The sequence below is a fragment of the Rhineura floridana genome, chromosome 14 (genome assembly GCF_030035675.1).
Source record: "Rhineura floridana isolate rRhiFlo1 chromosome 14, rRhiFlo1.hap2, whole genome shotgun sequence".
Classification (NCBI taxonomy): domain Eukaryota; kingdom Metazoa; phylum Chordata; class Lepidosauria; order Squamata; family Rhineuridae; genus Rhineura; species Rhineura floridana.
In genome coordinates this window covers 26,107,334-26,124,756 of record NC_084493.1, presented here as the reverse complement: position 1 = coordinate 26,124,756, position 17,423 = coordinate 26,107,334, and the positions used below count along the sequence as shown (strand labels likewise).

The window sequence follows — 17,423 nt, the reverse complement described above, 5'->3', positions numbered from 1 at the left end:
TGTGCGGCAGCTGTGAAAAAGGCAAATTCCATGCTAGCGATAATTAGGAAAGGTATTGAAAATAAAACAGCCGATATCATAATGACGTTGTATAAATCTATGGTGCGGCCGCATTTGGAATACTGTGTACAGTTCTGGTCGCCTCATCTCAAAAAGGATATTAAAGAGTTGGAAAAGGTTCAGAAGAGGGCAACCAGAATGATCAAGGGGATGGAGCGACTCCCTTACGAGGAAAGGTTGCAGCATTTGGGGCTTTTTAGTTTAGAGAAAAAGCGGGTCAGAGGAGACATGATAGAAGTGTATAAAATTATGCATGGCATTGAGAAAGTGGATAGAGAAAAGTTCTTCTCCCTCTCTCATAATACTAGAACTCATGGACATTCAAAGAAGCTGAATGTTGGAAGATTCAGGACAGACAAAAGGAAGTACTTCTTTACTCAGCGCATAGTTAAACTATGGAATTTGCTCCCACAAGATGCAGTAATGGCCATCAGCTTGGAAGGCTTTAAAAGAAGATTAGACAAATTCATGGAGGACAGGGCTATCCATGGCTACTAGCCGTGATGGCTGTGCTGTGCCACCCTAGTCAGAGGCAGCATGCTTCTGAAAACCAGTTGCCGGAAGCCTCAGGAGGGGAGAGTGTTCTTGCACTTGGGTCCTGCTTGTGGGCTTCCCCCAGGCACCTGGTTGGCCACTGTGAGAACAGGATGCTGGACTAGATGGGCCACTGGCCTGATCCAGCAGGCTCTTCTTATGTTCTTATGTTAACAGCATTTCAAAATTTACATATATGCATTAGCTTTACGCAAATCTGTGTCTTCTTTTGGGGTGATGCTTTCTCTTTGCAGTGTGTAATATCCACCTGTAGGATAATGCTCATCTGAAGTGGACTCTAGTTTATAAAAGCTCATTCCATTAGAAAGATCTGATTTTCTGCAGTTACAGGATCTTGCTATCTTATGATCGCTTTACAGACTGAAATGCCTCCCCTCTTGCGACTTGAAGCACAGGGGCTGGCTTGTTCCCTTTTCTTTTCAAGACAATTTGCTAATGCCCAAAGGAGTTATTTACTCAGTAAACTTCATGGGCTAGTTGCAGATTTGAATAGCTACTGAGGCTTGCCCACTGTTGCCAAGGACACCATTTCAGCACTAGGTGAAGACATTTCTCTGCATTTCATGTTCATCTTTTTTCTTGCAAAAGATTGCAAAATTTGGAGAAGTGCAAATTTTGAAATATGGATGTGTTTCAGTTCCTATATGGTTTCAAGAAGTACAAATGTGACTTTTGGCTGGCCCTAATGAAACTTATTGCTCAACTGTGGATTTGGCAATTTATGGATCAGTACAGCAGCATTTTGCTTTACTTTGGACATATAATGAGAAGACATGATTCATTAGAAAAGATAATAATGCTGGGGAAAACAGAAAGGAGTAGAAAAAAAGGCCAAACAAGAGATGGATTGATTCCATGAAGGAAGCCACAGACCTGAACTTACAAAATCTGAACAGGGTGGATCATGACAGATGCTCTTGGAGGTTGCTGATTCAAAGGGTCACTGTAAGTCGTAGTCGACTTGGAAGCACATAACAAAATACCATCTGCCTTGTTTATTTCCTGCCACCTTAGACTGGAGTAAAGACACCCATTTCATTTCTTAATTTTATTTTTTTTAGCATCAAGACATGCATTACACAACACCTTAAGGGGAACCAGAATGCTTTTTGAACAGAAGAACTCCAAGAGTAAGTAGAGCCAGAAGTAGAGCCAGAGCCATCAAGATGAGTCCTAACAGCAGCCCAGGAGCTGAAAACAAGCCTGGGGGGAAGGGGGGGAGAACAAAGTTTTACATCCAAGTACCCACAAGTCATTGTAAGGCTACAATTCTAGGCTTTTACTTGGAAACAAGCCCCAATAATTGGGGGGGTTGCTTTCAAGTAAACCTGCATGGGAACATGCTGCCAGTGTTGCAATTTAACACTTGCCAAAGGTTTTACATTAGCTTTAGAGGCTGTTTTGATTTCCATCAGGTTTACTATAGATGTATTCAGAATACCTTTCAGAACAGATACTTGTTGTACCAGATCAGAGTTTGCAGGCAAACAAAGGGCAAAGCTAGAAGTTTCATCAATACAGTTTAATGTGCATTTAAAAAAAGACAGCTAGAGCCTCCCCCTCCCCAAATGAGCAGAACCACAAGGTGAGAGGACTAGAGAATTTAATCTCAAAACAAAAGGTGGGCCCCAATGGAGACTCCCCTCCCAGTTCAAATTACAGCTTCAGGTGACTGTTTCAAGTTGGGAAATTTGGAGAGAATTAATGGACCCAGAAATACAGAGAGTAGGAGCGTGGGGTCTGTGTAGGCATCTTAGGGCACTGTTCGTCTCCATAGAAGAGCTAATGTGGTAGTAGTGGACTTTCTGGTTCTCTGTTGGAATATTTAAGTGGTGTCTTTACTTATATTCAAGTGGTATATAAAATGAAATTATAACAAAATACCAGTGAGCCTCCAGTGACCTCTTTTCAGAGGAAAACAAACTTGGATAAATGCTAACCCCCTGGAAGTCCTCATCAGTTGGAGAAACTACTGAGCATAACAGTTTTTTGTCTGGGCCATGGTGGGCAAAAGGTTAAGCCAGGACTCTAGTAACTTCCTGTGGAAATCAAACTTTTTATACCCAAGAGCTCCTCCAGACTGGCATTTTATTGCAGGTGTGTTCTGCAAGATGTTCTTGACATAATAGGGCATTTGGGGTGGATATATCCTACTTTAGGTTGTTCTGCGATGCTTCTCCAATGCTGCCTCATTATTGCTGTCCTGAAGGGCTATAGCCCAACAAAAACAGGACAAAAATAAACTGGAACATTTGCAGTATAAACAGTTACAGGATTTCAGCAAGACATTACAGCATATGCACTGAAGGGAAAAGCAGTGTTACCACCGCAAAACATGTGCAGGCACAATCAGTAATGAAAGTGGGATCATGTACAACTGCTCTGATGGCATCATAAGTACAAATCATGAGTGTGCAATAAAAAGGACATCTATAGGGGCTCCAAATCATCTTGGGGTTTCTTTTGCCCTGCTTTGCTTGAATTTTAATGCAGGAGAGCCCCTCCAGATGGCAATAATGCAAAAGCATTGGGAAAACACTGCAGAACTTATAAAGCAGAGTGTGTGGACTGTCCAGTATAATGCACTATTATTGCATCAATAGCATGTTGCAGACCACACCTGCAGAAAACCCACCAGTCTGAAGCAGCCCTCTAACCCTTGCCCACTTATTTTAGGGCAGACTATCCAATTTCTAACCCTTTCAGCAGGAAACATACCATAGCTAGAGACATGTTACATACAGAGCTCTCCCAGAAATGTATTCCAATTTGGTAGCCAGATTCCCAAATCACAAGTTCTCACCTCACCCTCACCTGCAATCTTGCAGCATTTACATGTTAACATTCTGTTTTAAAAAAGTGTACCATGTTCTGCTGGAGATTCCATTGCTTTGCTTTGATGGCTGGCAAGACTCTTAGAACCCAAGTATGCATCAAGGATGACGATGGGGCCTACCATCACATGAGTCTCCACTTCCTTCACCAGTTGATCTGCATTTTGAACAAGGTTGAAATAACCTAACATGAGGACAGGTTCAAATTACCAAGCTGTCATTTGCAGACAGAGAGAACAGAGTTGTTTGTCCAGCATTGCTGAAACACACCATGTTTTGCAGATGCATCTCTGCCAGATCTCCTTCCTCTTGCCCAGCTATCCCAGGGGTTGATCCTTCTTGGCTGGCCTCCTGTTAAGCCACAGTTCTTGGTTTCACAGCAGGTGCAGATGTCCCTGGTACCCTCAACTGGAATCCAACTGGAGAGATGGGAAAGAGATGAGGAAATTTTAAGTTACCTGCAGAACTATTAGTTTACCTGTGCAACAAGAAATCAATAATATTCTCCAAATTATTATCTCCTGTTTAAGGGGATCAGGCAGGCTCCACCTGCTCATGCACCAAATCCTCAACACCCATTTACTTTCTCCTTCCCCGCAAGGCTGCTAGCCCAGCATCCCATTTCTCCATAATGGCCAACCACATGTTCCCAGGAAGACCACCAGGAGGACATCAATACAATAGTCCCCCATTGCTTTAGCCTTCAGTGACTGGTATTCACTGGACGGCCAAACTATACCTTATGCTGAAACATAACTGGGACTCTCAATGTAATGCTCATCAAAAGCAGCCACAGGAGCCCCATGATTTGAATCAGGACATGTGTAGTTGAGGCCCCTCTGCTGTGGCCAAGCTATTGTTAAACCCGTTTATCCATGGATTTGCCTTAACCATGTTTCACAGCTAGCTATGTTAGCGGCCACCACTATATTGTGGGAATATGTTTCATAGGTTAAGTACTTAGGATGGTATTCAATTTTGAGCAAATTGTTAGCAAGTGGACAGGCTGTTTACTACCACTTCCTCTAGTTCTTTTCAGCGTGTATTGTTATGTGCACTTCAGTCTGAGCAGTGGGAGATTTCAGGGGAGCCAGCACAGATCTCCGTTTCCTTGGAATGAAGGTCACTGGAGCTTATGGTGTCTTTGTGACATATAGTTTTATTTATATGTATATACAGGCTGGAAGGGCTCACAGGGTTAGGACTCCAACACATCTTGCTGCTCCATTAGGTTTCTAGGAGGGGTCCCTATGCCACAGCTTTGGGTTCAGCACAGAGAGCAAGTCAATCCTCTATGTCTTCCCAGCTCCAGACAAAGACCCTGGCCTATTGTTCTCCCATACCTAGGATGACATGGCCTCCCCAATTTGGGGGAGGGCACTTCTGGAAGCATCACAAGCTAGTTGTTTCAGTGATAATAAATGTGTACATGGACAGCTCTTTAGTAATCTAAAGAGACACTTGGCTAGGGCCATTAACTCAAGAGACTGGACTGACCATGGCAACTGTTCCTTTTATTACAGACTCCCATCTTGCAGTTGTAAAACCACAAGCTTGGAGGGGATCCAAAGACGGCATCCCCCCAAACTTACAACAGCATGTTAGTGTCACAGGCCTGAGACGAGGTGGCTCATTTAATCATTTTGTACCCTGCCATATCATGCAAGAGAAGCAGGAGGACAGCCATATTGCCTGGAACCAAACTTTTTATGTAGTCTGTATAGCAGCCATGGGCAATCTTTGGCTCTCAGCAGTGGAGACCCATGGCTCTGACTGAATCCCTCTGGATTTTAGTCTGAACTTTCAAGGAGCTGTCTAAGGTGCTGCGTTTATTTTGGGTATAGGTTTCAGAACCTTGGACAGCTTCTAGAAAGGTCTGACTGAACTCCAGAGTAGATTCACTGCCTCACTGACAGAGCCATTAGTCCCCACTGCCCTCTAGATGTTGCTGAATTACAACTATCATCCCTGGCCATTGGCCATGCTTATTGGTAGGAGCTGTAGTTCAGCAACATCTGAAGGGCCAAAGGTCCCCACCTGCTGGATAGCAATGGTCCAGGTGCAAGCCATAGAAGCTGACTGGTGTTTTCTTTGCAGAATCCTTGTGTTGGCCTTGAGAGAACAGACTTGTGATAACAAAGAGGCTGAAAGGAGGGGGGATTGAAGGTGAGCAGGTAGAACATAAGATTCTGGTTAGAACTGGGAGTTAGTACCTGCCTGCCAGTTATGGAAGGCAGAGAAGATGGACTGGGAGATATTTGGACAGAAAGAGGAACGAACTTCTTATAACAGAAGATTTTTGAGCCGAAGGAATTTTCTTGATTTTTATTATTCCTTTTATACTATTAACAGAGCAAAATGTGAATAACTACAAACCTTATTTTGTTCAGGTATGCTTAGTAGGAAGCCATTCTTGCATAAATAGGGTGTTTATAGCATTTGAGAAATCAAAGCCCCTTGTGTTTTACTGGGAGGGGGGATACTTTCAAGTTCCAGCATAAGATTTTTCACACATAGGAGATCAAACCTCTGACATTAGTGCACTCACATGTTATTAGCTTCATTGAAGGAACAAGCCTTGTTTGCAGGATCAGGGGCCTGGTCAGCTGCAGTAACTTTCAGGTGGCAAGTTATGTAGATCTAGAGAAGCCAGGTATATAAAAGACAGATTAGGACATGGAGGGAAATGCAACATCATAATGCTGCAATTTAAGGCAGACTGGACACAACAAGGCCTCTTACCAGGTCTTGAGGATGTCCTGTAAATCTGAAGACATCTACTGTGAACTGGAGGAGATCCTCTTTGAGCCTTGGAGAAACAAAGCTGGAGCTGGAGTCTGACCTCCCATCAACCAGGCAGCTAAAAGCACACAGAGATTAGGGCTGTCAGTTTTGTTGCTGCTGCTATGTGCCTTCAAGGCAATTATGACCTTATGAATCAGAGACCTCCAATAGCATCTGTTGTAAACCACCTTGTTCAGATCCTGCAAGTTCAGGTCTGTAGCTTCCTTTATGGAATCAATCCATCTCTTGTTTGGCCTTCCTCTTTTTCTACTCCCTTCTGTTTTTCCCAGGATTATTGTCTGTTCTAGCGAATCATGTCTTCTCATGATGTGTCCAAAGTATGATAACCTCAGTTTCATCATTTTAGCTTCTAGTGATAGCTCTGGTTTAATTTGTTCTAACACCCAATTATTTGTTTTATTCGCAGTCCATGGTATGCACAAAGCTCTCCTCCCACACAACATTGAGAGGCAAATCTGTCATTTTAGTTTCTCATTTTTCCCCTCTTAAAATCAGTTATCCATATTGCCGTAACAATTTGCAATTTTTTTAAAAAAAGAGGTCCTCATGAAAATCCATCAGTCCGTTTCTCCTAATACACACACACTTGAATGCAAATTTGCCTAATATAAACATTTTTGCAACACAATTTTCCCCAATATAATGCATTTTGTATGTTATTTTCACCAACGTTTATGTACAGTTTAACTTAGCATATGCTGAGTTGGCTGCACAAATTTGGCATTACAAAATTTGGAGAATTGCAAATTCCAATGGATGGCTGTGTTTTGGTTCATATTGTTTTGGAACATGCTAATTAGGCAGATTTGGATTTAAATGCAAACTAGATCTAATCCTTCTCCCCTAATCTCTAGCCATCAGCAGTAATTCCTATTTCACAAAGATCCTAGTAATGCTAGTACCAGGGTGGAGAATTAGGGCCCCATAGGCCTCATGTAGCCCACAAGGTCTCCTCATCCAGCCTGCAGCAGGCCCTCTTTCCCTGCAGCAACTGTCCCAGGCTATGGTCTGAAAGCACATAAGGCCAGCTCCCTGCTCAATGTAAGCAGGGTCAGGTCTGGTCAGTGCCTGGATGGGAGACCGCCTGGGAACCATATGTAAGCTGCCTTGAGTTTCATTAAAAGAAAGGTGGGATATAAATGTAATAAATAATAATTAATAAATAAACTGGGCTGGAAAAGCAGCCTAGTGACTAGTGAATACAGCCCTAGAAAGCTCTTACCCCTTGTAGTCAATGATGGGATATCGGGGAATGGAATCTCTGCCTGTGCTCAGCGTGGCTACGCAGCTGTCAACAAACAGCCTCAAAGGCATGTGGTTCTCCGTGTTCACGTCAGCCTGGATGTACATCACATCCCCCAGCTGGTATCCAGTGGAAGCTCTCTCAGCACTCCAGTCACCTGGAAGGCAAGACGGTTACAGAATCTTACCTGGAAGGAATGCAAGTTATTTAGCACAGACTTCAGCATTGCCTTGATATGTCTAATTGTTAGGAGTAAAGCACCAACATCGGTTACAAGTGACCTGAACCAGTGTGTGGCGGGGGGAGTAATAGCAGAGGGAAGAACACATTGCCTTTCTGTCCGATTCCTCTAAAGTGGGAGAAGCAAAGCCTGCAAAAATAACAAACACTTTAGAGGAGGAATCAGCAGAGGAAAGAAATATATTGTCTTTCTGTATCACCCCTCACTGGTTCAGATCATATGTAAGATGAATTGGTGCTTTACTTCCAACAAGCAGGGCTCAATGACTTGCTCAAATTTATTTATTTATATCCCACCCTTCCTCCCAGTAGGAGCCCAGGGCGGCAAATACAATGGAAGCACATAATGCTTGACTGCTAAACCATGTCTTGCATAACTGTGAGCATTTTTTCCATACTTTGAGCCTCACTATGCTCTGAGTTCAAAGTTGCATTACAATTGCACACAAGTCAAATTAACTTAGGCTGCGTACACACTAACCTGCTTTAAAAATACTTTTGTGCTATCATCTGGAATCATTCATGCTCATCCTCAACATCCTGCTTTCGACGAGATTGATTCTAGGTCTGTGGGTATGGTTACTTGATACACATTTGAAAACCCTCCCCTTAATTTGGTTACACATGTCTTTCCTCTGTGCACATGCCTCCGGTGAACGAAGAAGCAGTGACTGTTGCAATCTTGGTATATAACATCATTGGGTGGATGTGGATACACACACCCCCATTGCTGGACTGCCTACATCTCTTTTCAGATAGACACACTGAAAGTTAATGGAGAATTAATCTTTAAACTTTATTTTTGGAATAAAACCAGTTTCTCAAGAAACTCTTTGCAGAGGCAAAAATTGGTCATTAAGTCAGGGACAGCCCTTCTCTGTCATGGACCCTGGCCGGCTTACGTGCCTATGGCGACAACTCCAAATAGCACTGGGCAAGTGGGTCTAGCTACCCTTTTAATTTTTGCAATGCCCCACAGTGATGCTAGGTCAGAGAAGCTGTGCAGAGATTTAAAGAGCAACTAGCTCCACCTGCCTGGTGCTGCTTAGATTGCTGAGCCAAGGAAAAAAAGCCTGCACCCTGAAACCTGGTAACAGCCAGTGTAGAGCAGAGGTTAGAATATCCAACTGGGACCTGGGAGACCAGGGTTCAGAATCCCTGTTTGGCCATGAAACTCTCTGGGTGACTTTGGGCCTGTTGCTGTCTCTCAGCCTAACCTACCTCACAGGGTTGTTTGAGGATAAAATTGGGAGGAGGAGAACCACAATTGTATACCACCTTGAGCTCCTTGGAGGAAAGGTGGCATATAAACAATAAACTCGCTTCCATCATCAGAGAACCCTGCCAGCTGCCAATGTCCTGCATGAAGTAATGGAGTATTTCTGAAATTTCTAGTACCATTCATTAAGCGCAAGGAGAAGCTCAGCTTCTGTTCGGCAGAAATTGTCGAGCTGAAGGGAACCCAAATTGGCTTGATGGCTTTGCTGCTCACATTGCTTCTCCTGGAAAGAAAGAAAAATAAAGTGAAAGACCCTACAGCAGTGGTTCTCAAAGTTTCCCACAGACAGCTCAAAAACTGCCAAGGGTCTTGGCTAACCACTTAAGATTCTTCCGCTGGTTGTAGTTAGACACTATGATTTTTAATTGTATTTTTATTGTTTCTTGTTTTTTATTTTTGTTTTTTCATTTTTATAAAATTCAAACTAATACAGCATAAGAAACTTAAACAGCAATAACACAATTTAAACCAACAAGAATAGATGGGCTGTCTCCCATCTTCAGCCACAAATCCAGACACACCATGAACCAGCTGAATGAAGCTTGTGGACCGCTGGTGGTCCATGGACCACAATTTGGGAGCTCCCACTCCTTTGGTTATCATTAATGTCATCTTCCTAACTCACCTTGGATAGTGGCATTCAATGGGGACTTCAGCTGGACTCGTTCTTATGATAACTGCATTGGTTGGAGTAGGTTTATAGTACAAGCTTATGCTGTAGACAAAGGATTCTGGAGTCATCTGGAGGAAGTAAAACACCAATCTATATAATGTTTTAGTAAAAGAATAATTTAAGAGTAGGAGCAAGCAGAAGGTAGATCAAGATCTCCTGGATTATTTGTAGTAGATCAGCAACTTCTTGACTCCCAACTGTCTAGCAATAGCAAGAAATCCTCCCCCCCAAATTAGATTGCAGAAAAATGAACACCGGGGGGAGGGAACGGAGCCTCTAGCATTATCAGCCCAGTTCTGTGGAATGCTCTTCCAATAGGGATTCAGCAGGCATCTTCTGTATCAACTTTTAAACAGTTACTAAAAACGTTATGCCACCAGGCTTATGTAGACAATTAAGACTGCATTATACCACTTTAAATAGTCATGGTTTCCCCCAAAGCATTCTGGGAAGTGTAGTTGTGAAGGGTGCTGAGAGTTGTTAGAAGACCCCTATTCTCCTCACAGAGCTACAATTTCTAGAGTAGTTTAACAGGCAGTACCACTTCCCAGTAACTCTGAAAATTGTAGCTCTATAAGGGGAATAGGGGTCTCCTAACAACTCTCACCACACTTCATAAACTACACTTCCCAGGATGCTTTGGGGGAAGCCGTGACTGTTTAAAATGGAATTAATGTATGGTGTGGACGTGGCCTTAGAAAATATTTTCTTTAACAGTTAGCTGGCAATTTGTGATTTTTAATTTATGTGGTTTTCTTGTGTGTATAATATATAACTGCTATAAACTGCTTTGATATTTTTATGAAGTTGTAGTATAAAATTATGTTTATATAAACTAAAACCTGGTTTTTACAGGAAATGACTGTTGAGATTGTCCCTGGACTGTGTGCTTAGAGATAGCCTGTTCCTCAATTCTTATATGCCCAACCCATCGAGCCTCTATTTTGCAACTGACTTTGGTTTGTGGACCTCTCTGGACTCTAGAAAACACACACAAATTAAGTAGATCTCCCCCCATGCCACGCACCCGGTTTAGAGCAGCTTGGACAGGGAAGGCCACAGAACCATCGTGCTCCTCCAGACATATAATACCCCACAATGTTCAAGCTATTCAAAATATTTAACTATTTTCCTATGTTTTTGTTGACCATATGGTCGAATAAACTTTCATTCATAAGCCAAGTCTGCTAACAGATCCTTTTATTTAGGTTTCAGCAGCTAGAAAGCCTTCATTCATTTCTAATTAATATTCTTGCTTTCTATTGGAGGAGGTGGCAGACTAAAAACAACCTAAAAAGGGCAAACATCAACACTAGTGGTCCGTGTATAGAGGAGCAGCAACAGGCAGGAATGAAGCACCACCAATTATTTCAGAGGAGGGATGATTACATCATCTTCTGCGGTGCGCTTTGTCAGTCCTTTGCATGCATGCCAAATAGGCTTTTCTCAGGGACAACCCCACCAAGTGAGCGAAGCAGAGGAAAAGGTGGGTTTGCATGCATGGCTAAGGGTTAAATTGACTCTTTTATTCTGTCCTTTTATTATGACCAACCAAAGTATCCCAAAATAGTCAATTACTTAGGCTTTTGCATATGTAAATACTGTCAGTAAGCGCTTGTGCTTCACACAGACAGCTGTGCAGAGCACACTTCATGTAACAACATTCCCCTCTGAAATGGTCACACAATTTCATTTAGGGACGAGGAGAAATTCAATTCAGTTTGCATTTAAAACCTACTAACCTAAAACACACTCTTCAAAACAATACAAAAAGCAACGTGCAGCCATCCTTTGACATTCACACTTATCAGAACTTTGTGATTCAGCTCTCCAAGGAAACATTTGCAAAAATGCATAGATTAGGGAAAGTGTGCATAATAATCGTGGAAATAACATACATAAATGCATTATATTAGAAGAAATTGCTTGCAAAAATGCATACATTGATCAAATCATACAAAGTGTGCTTATTAGGAGAAATTCACACTAAAATGCTGATGGAGTTAAGAATTCTTTTAAAAAGGTTCACAAATGGCTGCAAAAATGTGGAGAGCTGAATTTCAGATTGGAAAAATGAGAACCAGAATCAAAATGGACAGATCTTTCCATCACTGATTGCCACACAATTTCAACAGTGTTATAAGTAATCCCTACACAGCAGGAGGTAAGCACTACGTATTTTTAAAGATGCTACAGTCTCCATTACTGAGTAGGTAGCCTTAAGACTTGCAGGATCTGCTTCCATTTATTAGAATTCCAAGGTCCACCAGCTGAAGCCTGGTGCAAAATAGTTGCTGGGAAGGAAGTGGCTCTGGGGTCACCAATATGGTGCCCATGGGCATTATGGCACCTCCAGACATCCCCCTTGGCTGCTGTGACTCCCAATTTATTTTTGTCTGGGTGCCTGTATTTCTTGGAGGCATTGCCTACTTTTGTCTGCTTTCTTTGGATGGGTGTTTTGTCTGTCGTATGAGGGTCTGAGTATCACTAGTCCTGCTTTTGTGAAATGTTATGGTGCCCACAGAGTTTTAGATTTCTAAAAGGTTGGGGTAGATATACAGGTGATGGCATCGAGGGTGGAGAAAGCCAACCACCTACAGTATTCTACAAATCATAGACTAGGAAGACCTGCCTATGCAAATCTAAATTGACATTTGGACTACCACAGATCAGGATTCTAATACAAACAAAACCCAGTGGCGTCACTTGGGTTGGTGTCACCCGGTGCAGCCCGCAGCACCTTCTCTCTCAGACTCCAAGCAATCGCGTGTGCAGCGGAGTGCGCGTGTGGCCTCTAGGAGCGTGCAGCCGAACAACAGGGCCCGGGAGCGCGCCACCGCCTTGTTGTCTGCCGCCACTTCCAACTTCTAACAGCCGAGGAAGGCAGCTGGTGTGCCACACAAAGACTCTTGTTGGTGCCTAGGCGGTGCCTGGGGGGGGGCGGCTCTGGGTGTCACCCCCATCTGGTGGTGTCACCCGGTGCGGCCCGCACCTGCCGCACCACCCTAGTGACACCCCTGACAAAACCAAACACTCTAAAAAAGACTGGCTACCAGAGCTCTATGGAGACCATATCAAAGGCAACTAATATCTAATTTTCACAAGTAAGGAACAAGGCCAGCCATAGCAGTGAATTTTGTTTGCCATTTTAAGGAACAGCAGATTGCATCAGCACTCATTTCGTTTTTTAGCTGGAAAACACCAAGGCTCGGGGATAAGGAATTTGCCCATGGGTCAGGTACATAAATGTGCCAAAGAGGACTGTAGCCTGTGTTAGGTCCAAGTGTGGCTACTGTTAAATAGGGAGTCCAAAACCCTTGTTGATCTAGTGCCAAGTCACTTCCAGAACTGCCAATAGATACTAATCCATTGCCTGCTAGGAATGGGTGAATCTAACAATTTCAGTTCCTCATTTTTCTATTCTTAAATTCAATACTCTACATCTCCACACCAGTTTGACTTAGAAAAAAGATTGCATGAAAATTCACTAGCATTTTAGTGCTAACTTCTAATGTACACATGCTTTGGTATGCAATTTCCCCCAATATAACACACGTCCATATGTCTTCACTAAGATACACACTTACACGCACACTTTACCCTAGTCTATGCATTTTTGTTTCAGAGATACATCTAATTCAGCTTGTATATATGTATAAGAAGAAAGGCATTACTAATTATCTATATAAGAAAAAAGGGATAAATAGCATATTATCAAAAGCATAAACACAATTACATGTATTGGAAAAATCAAAGCAAAGAAAATAATTTGTATGGACACATTTGGTTCCAAAAAATAAAAATTGCCCAGTTATCTATATATTGATTTATTTGTCCATTATTTTCTCCTAAATAATATGTTACTTTTATCAAACTGATGGTATCCCAGATTGTTAAACCAGTCAAGAACTGATGGTACTTTAGATTGCTTCCACTGTTATGCAATTTCAATTTTTGCTAATGTTAATGAAAGTGTAATCATTTCCAAGTCTGTTACTATGTCTGTGCTTTTTCGTACACATTACTTGGCGGAGAACTGCACTCCAAAATCTGGGGAGGTGGAAAGGAAAGCTTTACTTTGGTTCATGTGTTGTTTCAGAGATTGCAAGGTAGGTGGGTTCACTTTTAAATGTGAACTGAATGGAATTTCTCCTCCACTCCTACTGGCTGTCTACCCAACAGCATACATACCATGTAGATACTAAGAAAGCTCATCAAAAGTGATTATATTCTAATTCCTCTCTCACCTGCCATTTGAGAGAGAGAGGGTGTTGCATTTTTGTAAACATTGTTTGGTTGGAGAACTGCATCCGAAAATTCGGGAAAGTGCGATTTTGGGCGGATGGCTGTGTTTCAGTTCTCATATTGTTCTAAAAAGTGGACATTTGATCAATTCAGCTTTAAATACAAACTGAATCAAATTTCTTCTCCAGCCCTAGTTGAGAGGGGGGAAAAGGTGGTGGGGAACTTAAGTAAAAGATTGAAGCCCTAACAGACCTCTCTCTTCTCTCCTCATACCTTGCACCATAAGGCATCACTGAGCAGGCAAATGCAAGCATTGCTTGAGCCAGGAATAGCCAATGTAGTGCCCTCAAGATGTTGTTGGACACTAGGGGTGGGCAACCTCAGGCCTGGGTGCCAAATACAGGCCAGGCCTTGAGACTGTTCCTAAGGCCATTTCTCCCTCTTCAGCTTCCTAGATCTCACCACTCACTGGTCCTGCTCTGCAACCTCCACAAGTGCTTTCACCTGGTCAGAAGGAGTCCTTGAACTGTGATAACGCTTCTTCCTTACCTGGATGGAGAAGGGTGCATGCCTACAGAGAGACCTCTGATTGTTGCATGGCTGGAACAGCCTACTGTGCCAAACATTAAGTTATATCCATTATGCCACCCATTTCTGGCTCCAGCCATCAGTGGCTTATGGCCCCCAGAGGTTTTCCCCACAAGGGAATGTGGCCCTGAAGCTGAAAAAGGCTCCCTACCACTGTTCTATGCAAACTCCCATCAGCCCCAGCTCACATAGCCGAAGGTCAGGAACGATAGGCAGTATTGTCTATGAGGGGAGAGAGACTCGGCTGCCATCAGGGGAGGCTGCTTCCACCTGCCTTGCCCCACCCTCCAGCCTTCAAAAGGGAGCTGCCTCAAGAGAAGGACTATGAGGGGAGAGAGACTCTGTTGCCATCAGGGGAGGCTGCTTCCACCTGCCTTGCCCCACCCTCCAGCCTTCAAAAGGGAGCTGCCTCAAGAGAAGGACTATGAGGGGAGAGAGACTTGGCTGCCATCAAGGGAGGCTGTTTCCACCTGCCTTGCCCCACCCTCCAGCCTTCAAAAGGGAGCTGCCTCAAGAGAAGGACTATGAGGGGAGAGAGACTCTGTTGCCATCAGGGGAGGCTGCTTCCACCTGCCTTGCCCCACCCTCCAGCCTTCAAAAGGGAGCTTCTTTAGGAGGACTTTCTGATCTTTGGGTTGGGCTGTGTGGGTTGGGGGATAGCTTCTACTTTGTTGTTTAGTTTTATTGCTTCTTTTTTGATGTTTATACACTTTTATGTCTGATGTTTATATGCCTTTATTTTGTACGTCGCTCAGAGTGGCTGGGTTTCCAGCCAGATGAGCGACTAATAAATCAAATAAAAAAATAAATAAATAAATAAATAAAAATATTGTCAGTATTGTGGAGGACCCTACATTGCTTCCCCCTGGCTTCAGCTTTCCAAATTTCAGCATCTGATACAATTCATTTCAAGTACAGCCTTTAGCATAGTAGACCAATGGGTAATGATAAGCCTCTTACTTTTGGGATCAGCTGGGCTCCAAGCAAGACAAGGCTTTATCCCATTATTGAACCACAGCCTGAAAACTAGTACAGTAGCTCAGTGGTAGAGCTACTGGTAGAGTATCTGCCTTGCATGTCAAAGGTCCCAGGTTCAATTCTCAGCATCTGCAGGGAGAACTGGGAAAGACTCCCTGCTTGAAACCAGAGAGAGCCACTGCCAGTCAGGGTAGACATCACTGAGCTAGATGGACCAATGGTCTGACCCAGTATAAGGCAGCTTCTTATGAACAAAGAGGTGATATATATATATAAAATATGAAGTTACCTGCAAGGTGCTACCACACTCATGGAGTCCAACCTCGAAGGTCACTACATCCTTAGCAGCATCAAAGGATGTGTACTGACAGCCAGGAGAACCCAGCCTAAGGTCAGTAGCTTGGATAAGCCTCCCAGTCCCAAACAGGTCCCTGTTGGCTGTTACCACCACTTGAGCCTCTCCACATTGCACAGCCACAGGATTCAAGTAGGACAAAGCCCTAGTCTGGGAAGTATCAACCCAAGCCCAAGAAGAGGACTCATGCCAAGAAGGAGCATAGGGCTCCCGAGGAGGAGGAGGAACAGTTCTTGCAGAAAGTCTCCAAACCATTGGGTTCCTGGGAGCAAACTCCCAGGGATCATATGAAACTACCTCCCCCCCAATCCAACAAAGTAAAGCAAAGGCCAAATTCCCTAAAAGCCCCATCTTGCCTGCTCAACAAATCCAAAATCAAGGAAGCCAGTTTGCTGCAGACCTTTATATTGCCCACCCAAAGCCCACTCTCACCTCACCTGACTCAGGTAACAATGCACTCAATCATAGCCCAATGCAAGCTCTGGAGAAAGAAAGGAGGAAGTGACTGAAATTAGTCTCAGCTGCAAAGCAGGGCCTGTTGGGGAAAGCTGTAGTAGCTGTTTAATGGAGGTGAACTCCGTTCTGAAACTGCTTTGGAATTTACATTGCCTGGTGCTGTAAGGTTAAACGGGGTTGAATGCTGAATGCTGAAGCTGCATTAGGGTGATCTGCTGCAGCAAAGCTCCTGCAGTTTCGGGAAAAGGGAATTTTAGCAGGTGTAACTTCTTCTATCAACTTGCTCCTACAAGTAGGGAAAGCAACATTACCTGAAATTCTCTCTGGCAGTAGCCCAGAGCGATTGTTACCTGCTATACAGGGTACCAAGGAACTGCCATGCAGTAGGTAAACCATTCATGCTTAGCCAACACATGCCCTTAAGATGTTGTTGGACAACAACTCTCATCATCCTAGATCATTGACCATGCTGATGGGAGTTGGAATCTGATCTGGGTTCGTGACTACTTCTGCTCTAGGGGCCCAATCATGAAAGGGCTGCTATGGGATTCCTCCCTCCCTCCCTGGAGAGGATCACTAATGGTATATGGGCCATTGGGCCATTGGGATGCCTTGATATTTGTGTTGTGGACATGATGGAGATGGAGCAAGAGGGGTCTTATTCAGACACATCATTTCCACATGTAGTGATGAGGATGAGAAGTAACATTTAGGCTACAATCCTATACATACTTACCTGGGAGGAAGTCCCATTGAACTCAATGGAACTTACTTCTGAGTAGACATACATAGGATTGCTACTAGTCATGTTCTAGGACAGGGATAGGGAAGTTTGTGGCCTGCCAGATGTTGTTGAACTCCCAACTCTCATCAGCCCTGCCCAGCAGAGCCAATGGTCAGGGGTGATGGGAGTTTTAGTCCAACAACATCTGGAGAGCCAGAGGTTAACCACTCCTGTCCTAGAGGAAAAAATAGCTCTGCCCAAAAGAAGATGTCGTTTCAGATTGACTCAGCTGTAATCACAAACAAAACCTTACCCATGTGGCCAGAGCAGCTGGTACAAGTTCCTAACATGAGTCAACCCAAGACTTGGTGAAAATGGACAAAGTGGA

The 17,423-nt window shown here is 43.5% G+C and overlaps 1 protein-coding gene across 4 annotated transcripts; it reads right to left on the bottom strand.

Annotated features, from left to right (window-relative positions):
• Positions 1 to 1,648: 1,648 nt before the first annotated feature.
• LOC133369809 (zona pellucida sperm-binding protein 3-like) lies at positions 1,649 to 16,361 on the bottom strand. 4 transcript variants are annotated; one of them, XM_061595437.1, is made up of 9 exons: positions 16,293 to 16,361; positions 9,642 to 9,757; positions 9,136 to 9,239; positions 7,477 to 7,654; positions 6,192 to 6,309; positions 5,998 to 6,089; positions 3,720 to 3,868; positions 3,481 to 3,633; positions 1,649 to 1,818 (listed from the first exon to the last, which is right to left on the bottom strand). In XM_061595437.1, exons 2-9 carry the CDS (start codon positions 9,755 to 9,757, stop codon positions 1,703 to 1,705), a joined length of 1,026 nt encoding a protein of 341 aa, XP_061451421.1. In that variant the 5' UTR covers positions 16,293 to 16,361; the 3' UTR covers positions 1,649 to 1,702. The 4 variants fall into 4 exon arrangements, with proteins under 4 accessions (XP_061451421.1, XP_061451417.1, XP_061451418.1 ...); XM_061595433.1 differs by lacking the exon at positions 16,293 to 16,361 and adding an exon at positions 15,790 to 16,245; XM_061595434.1 differs by lacking the exon at positions 16,293 to 16,361 and adding an exon at positions 15,790 to 16,245 and having other exon boundaries at positions 3,481 to 3,606.
• Positions 16,362 to 17,423: the final 1,062 nt, after the last annotated feature.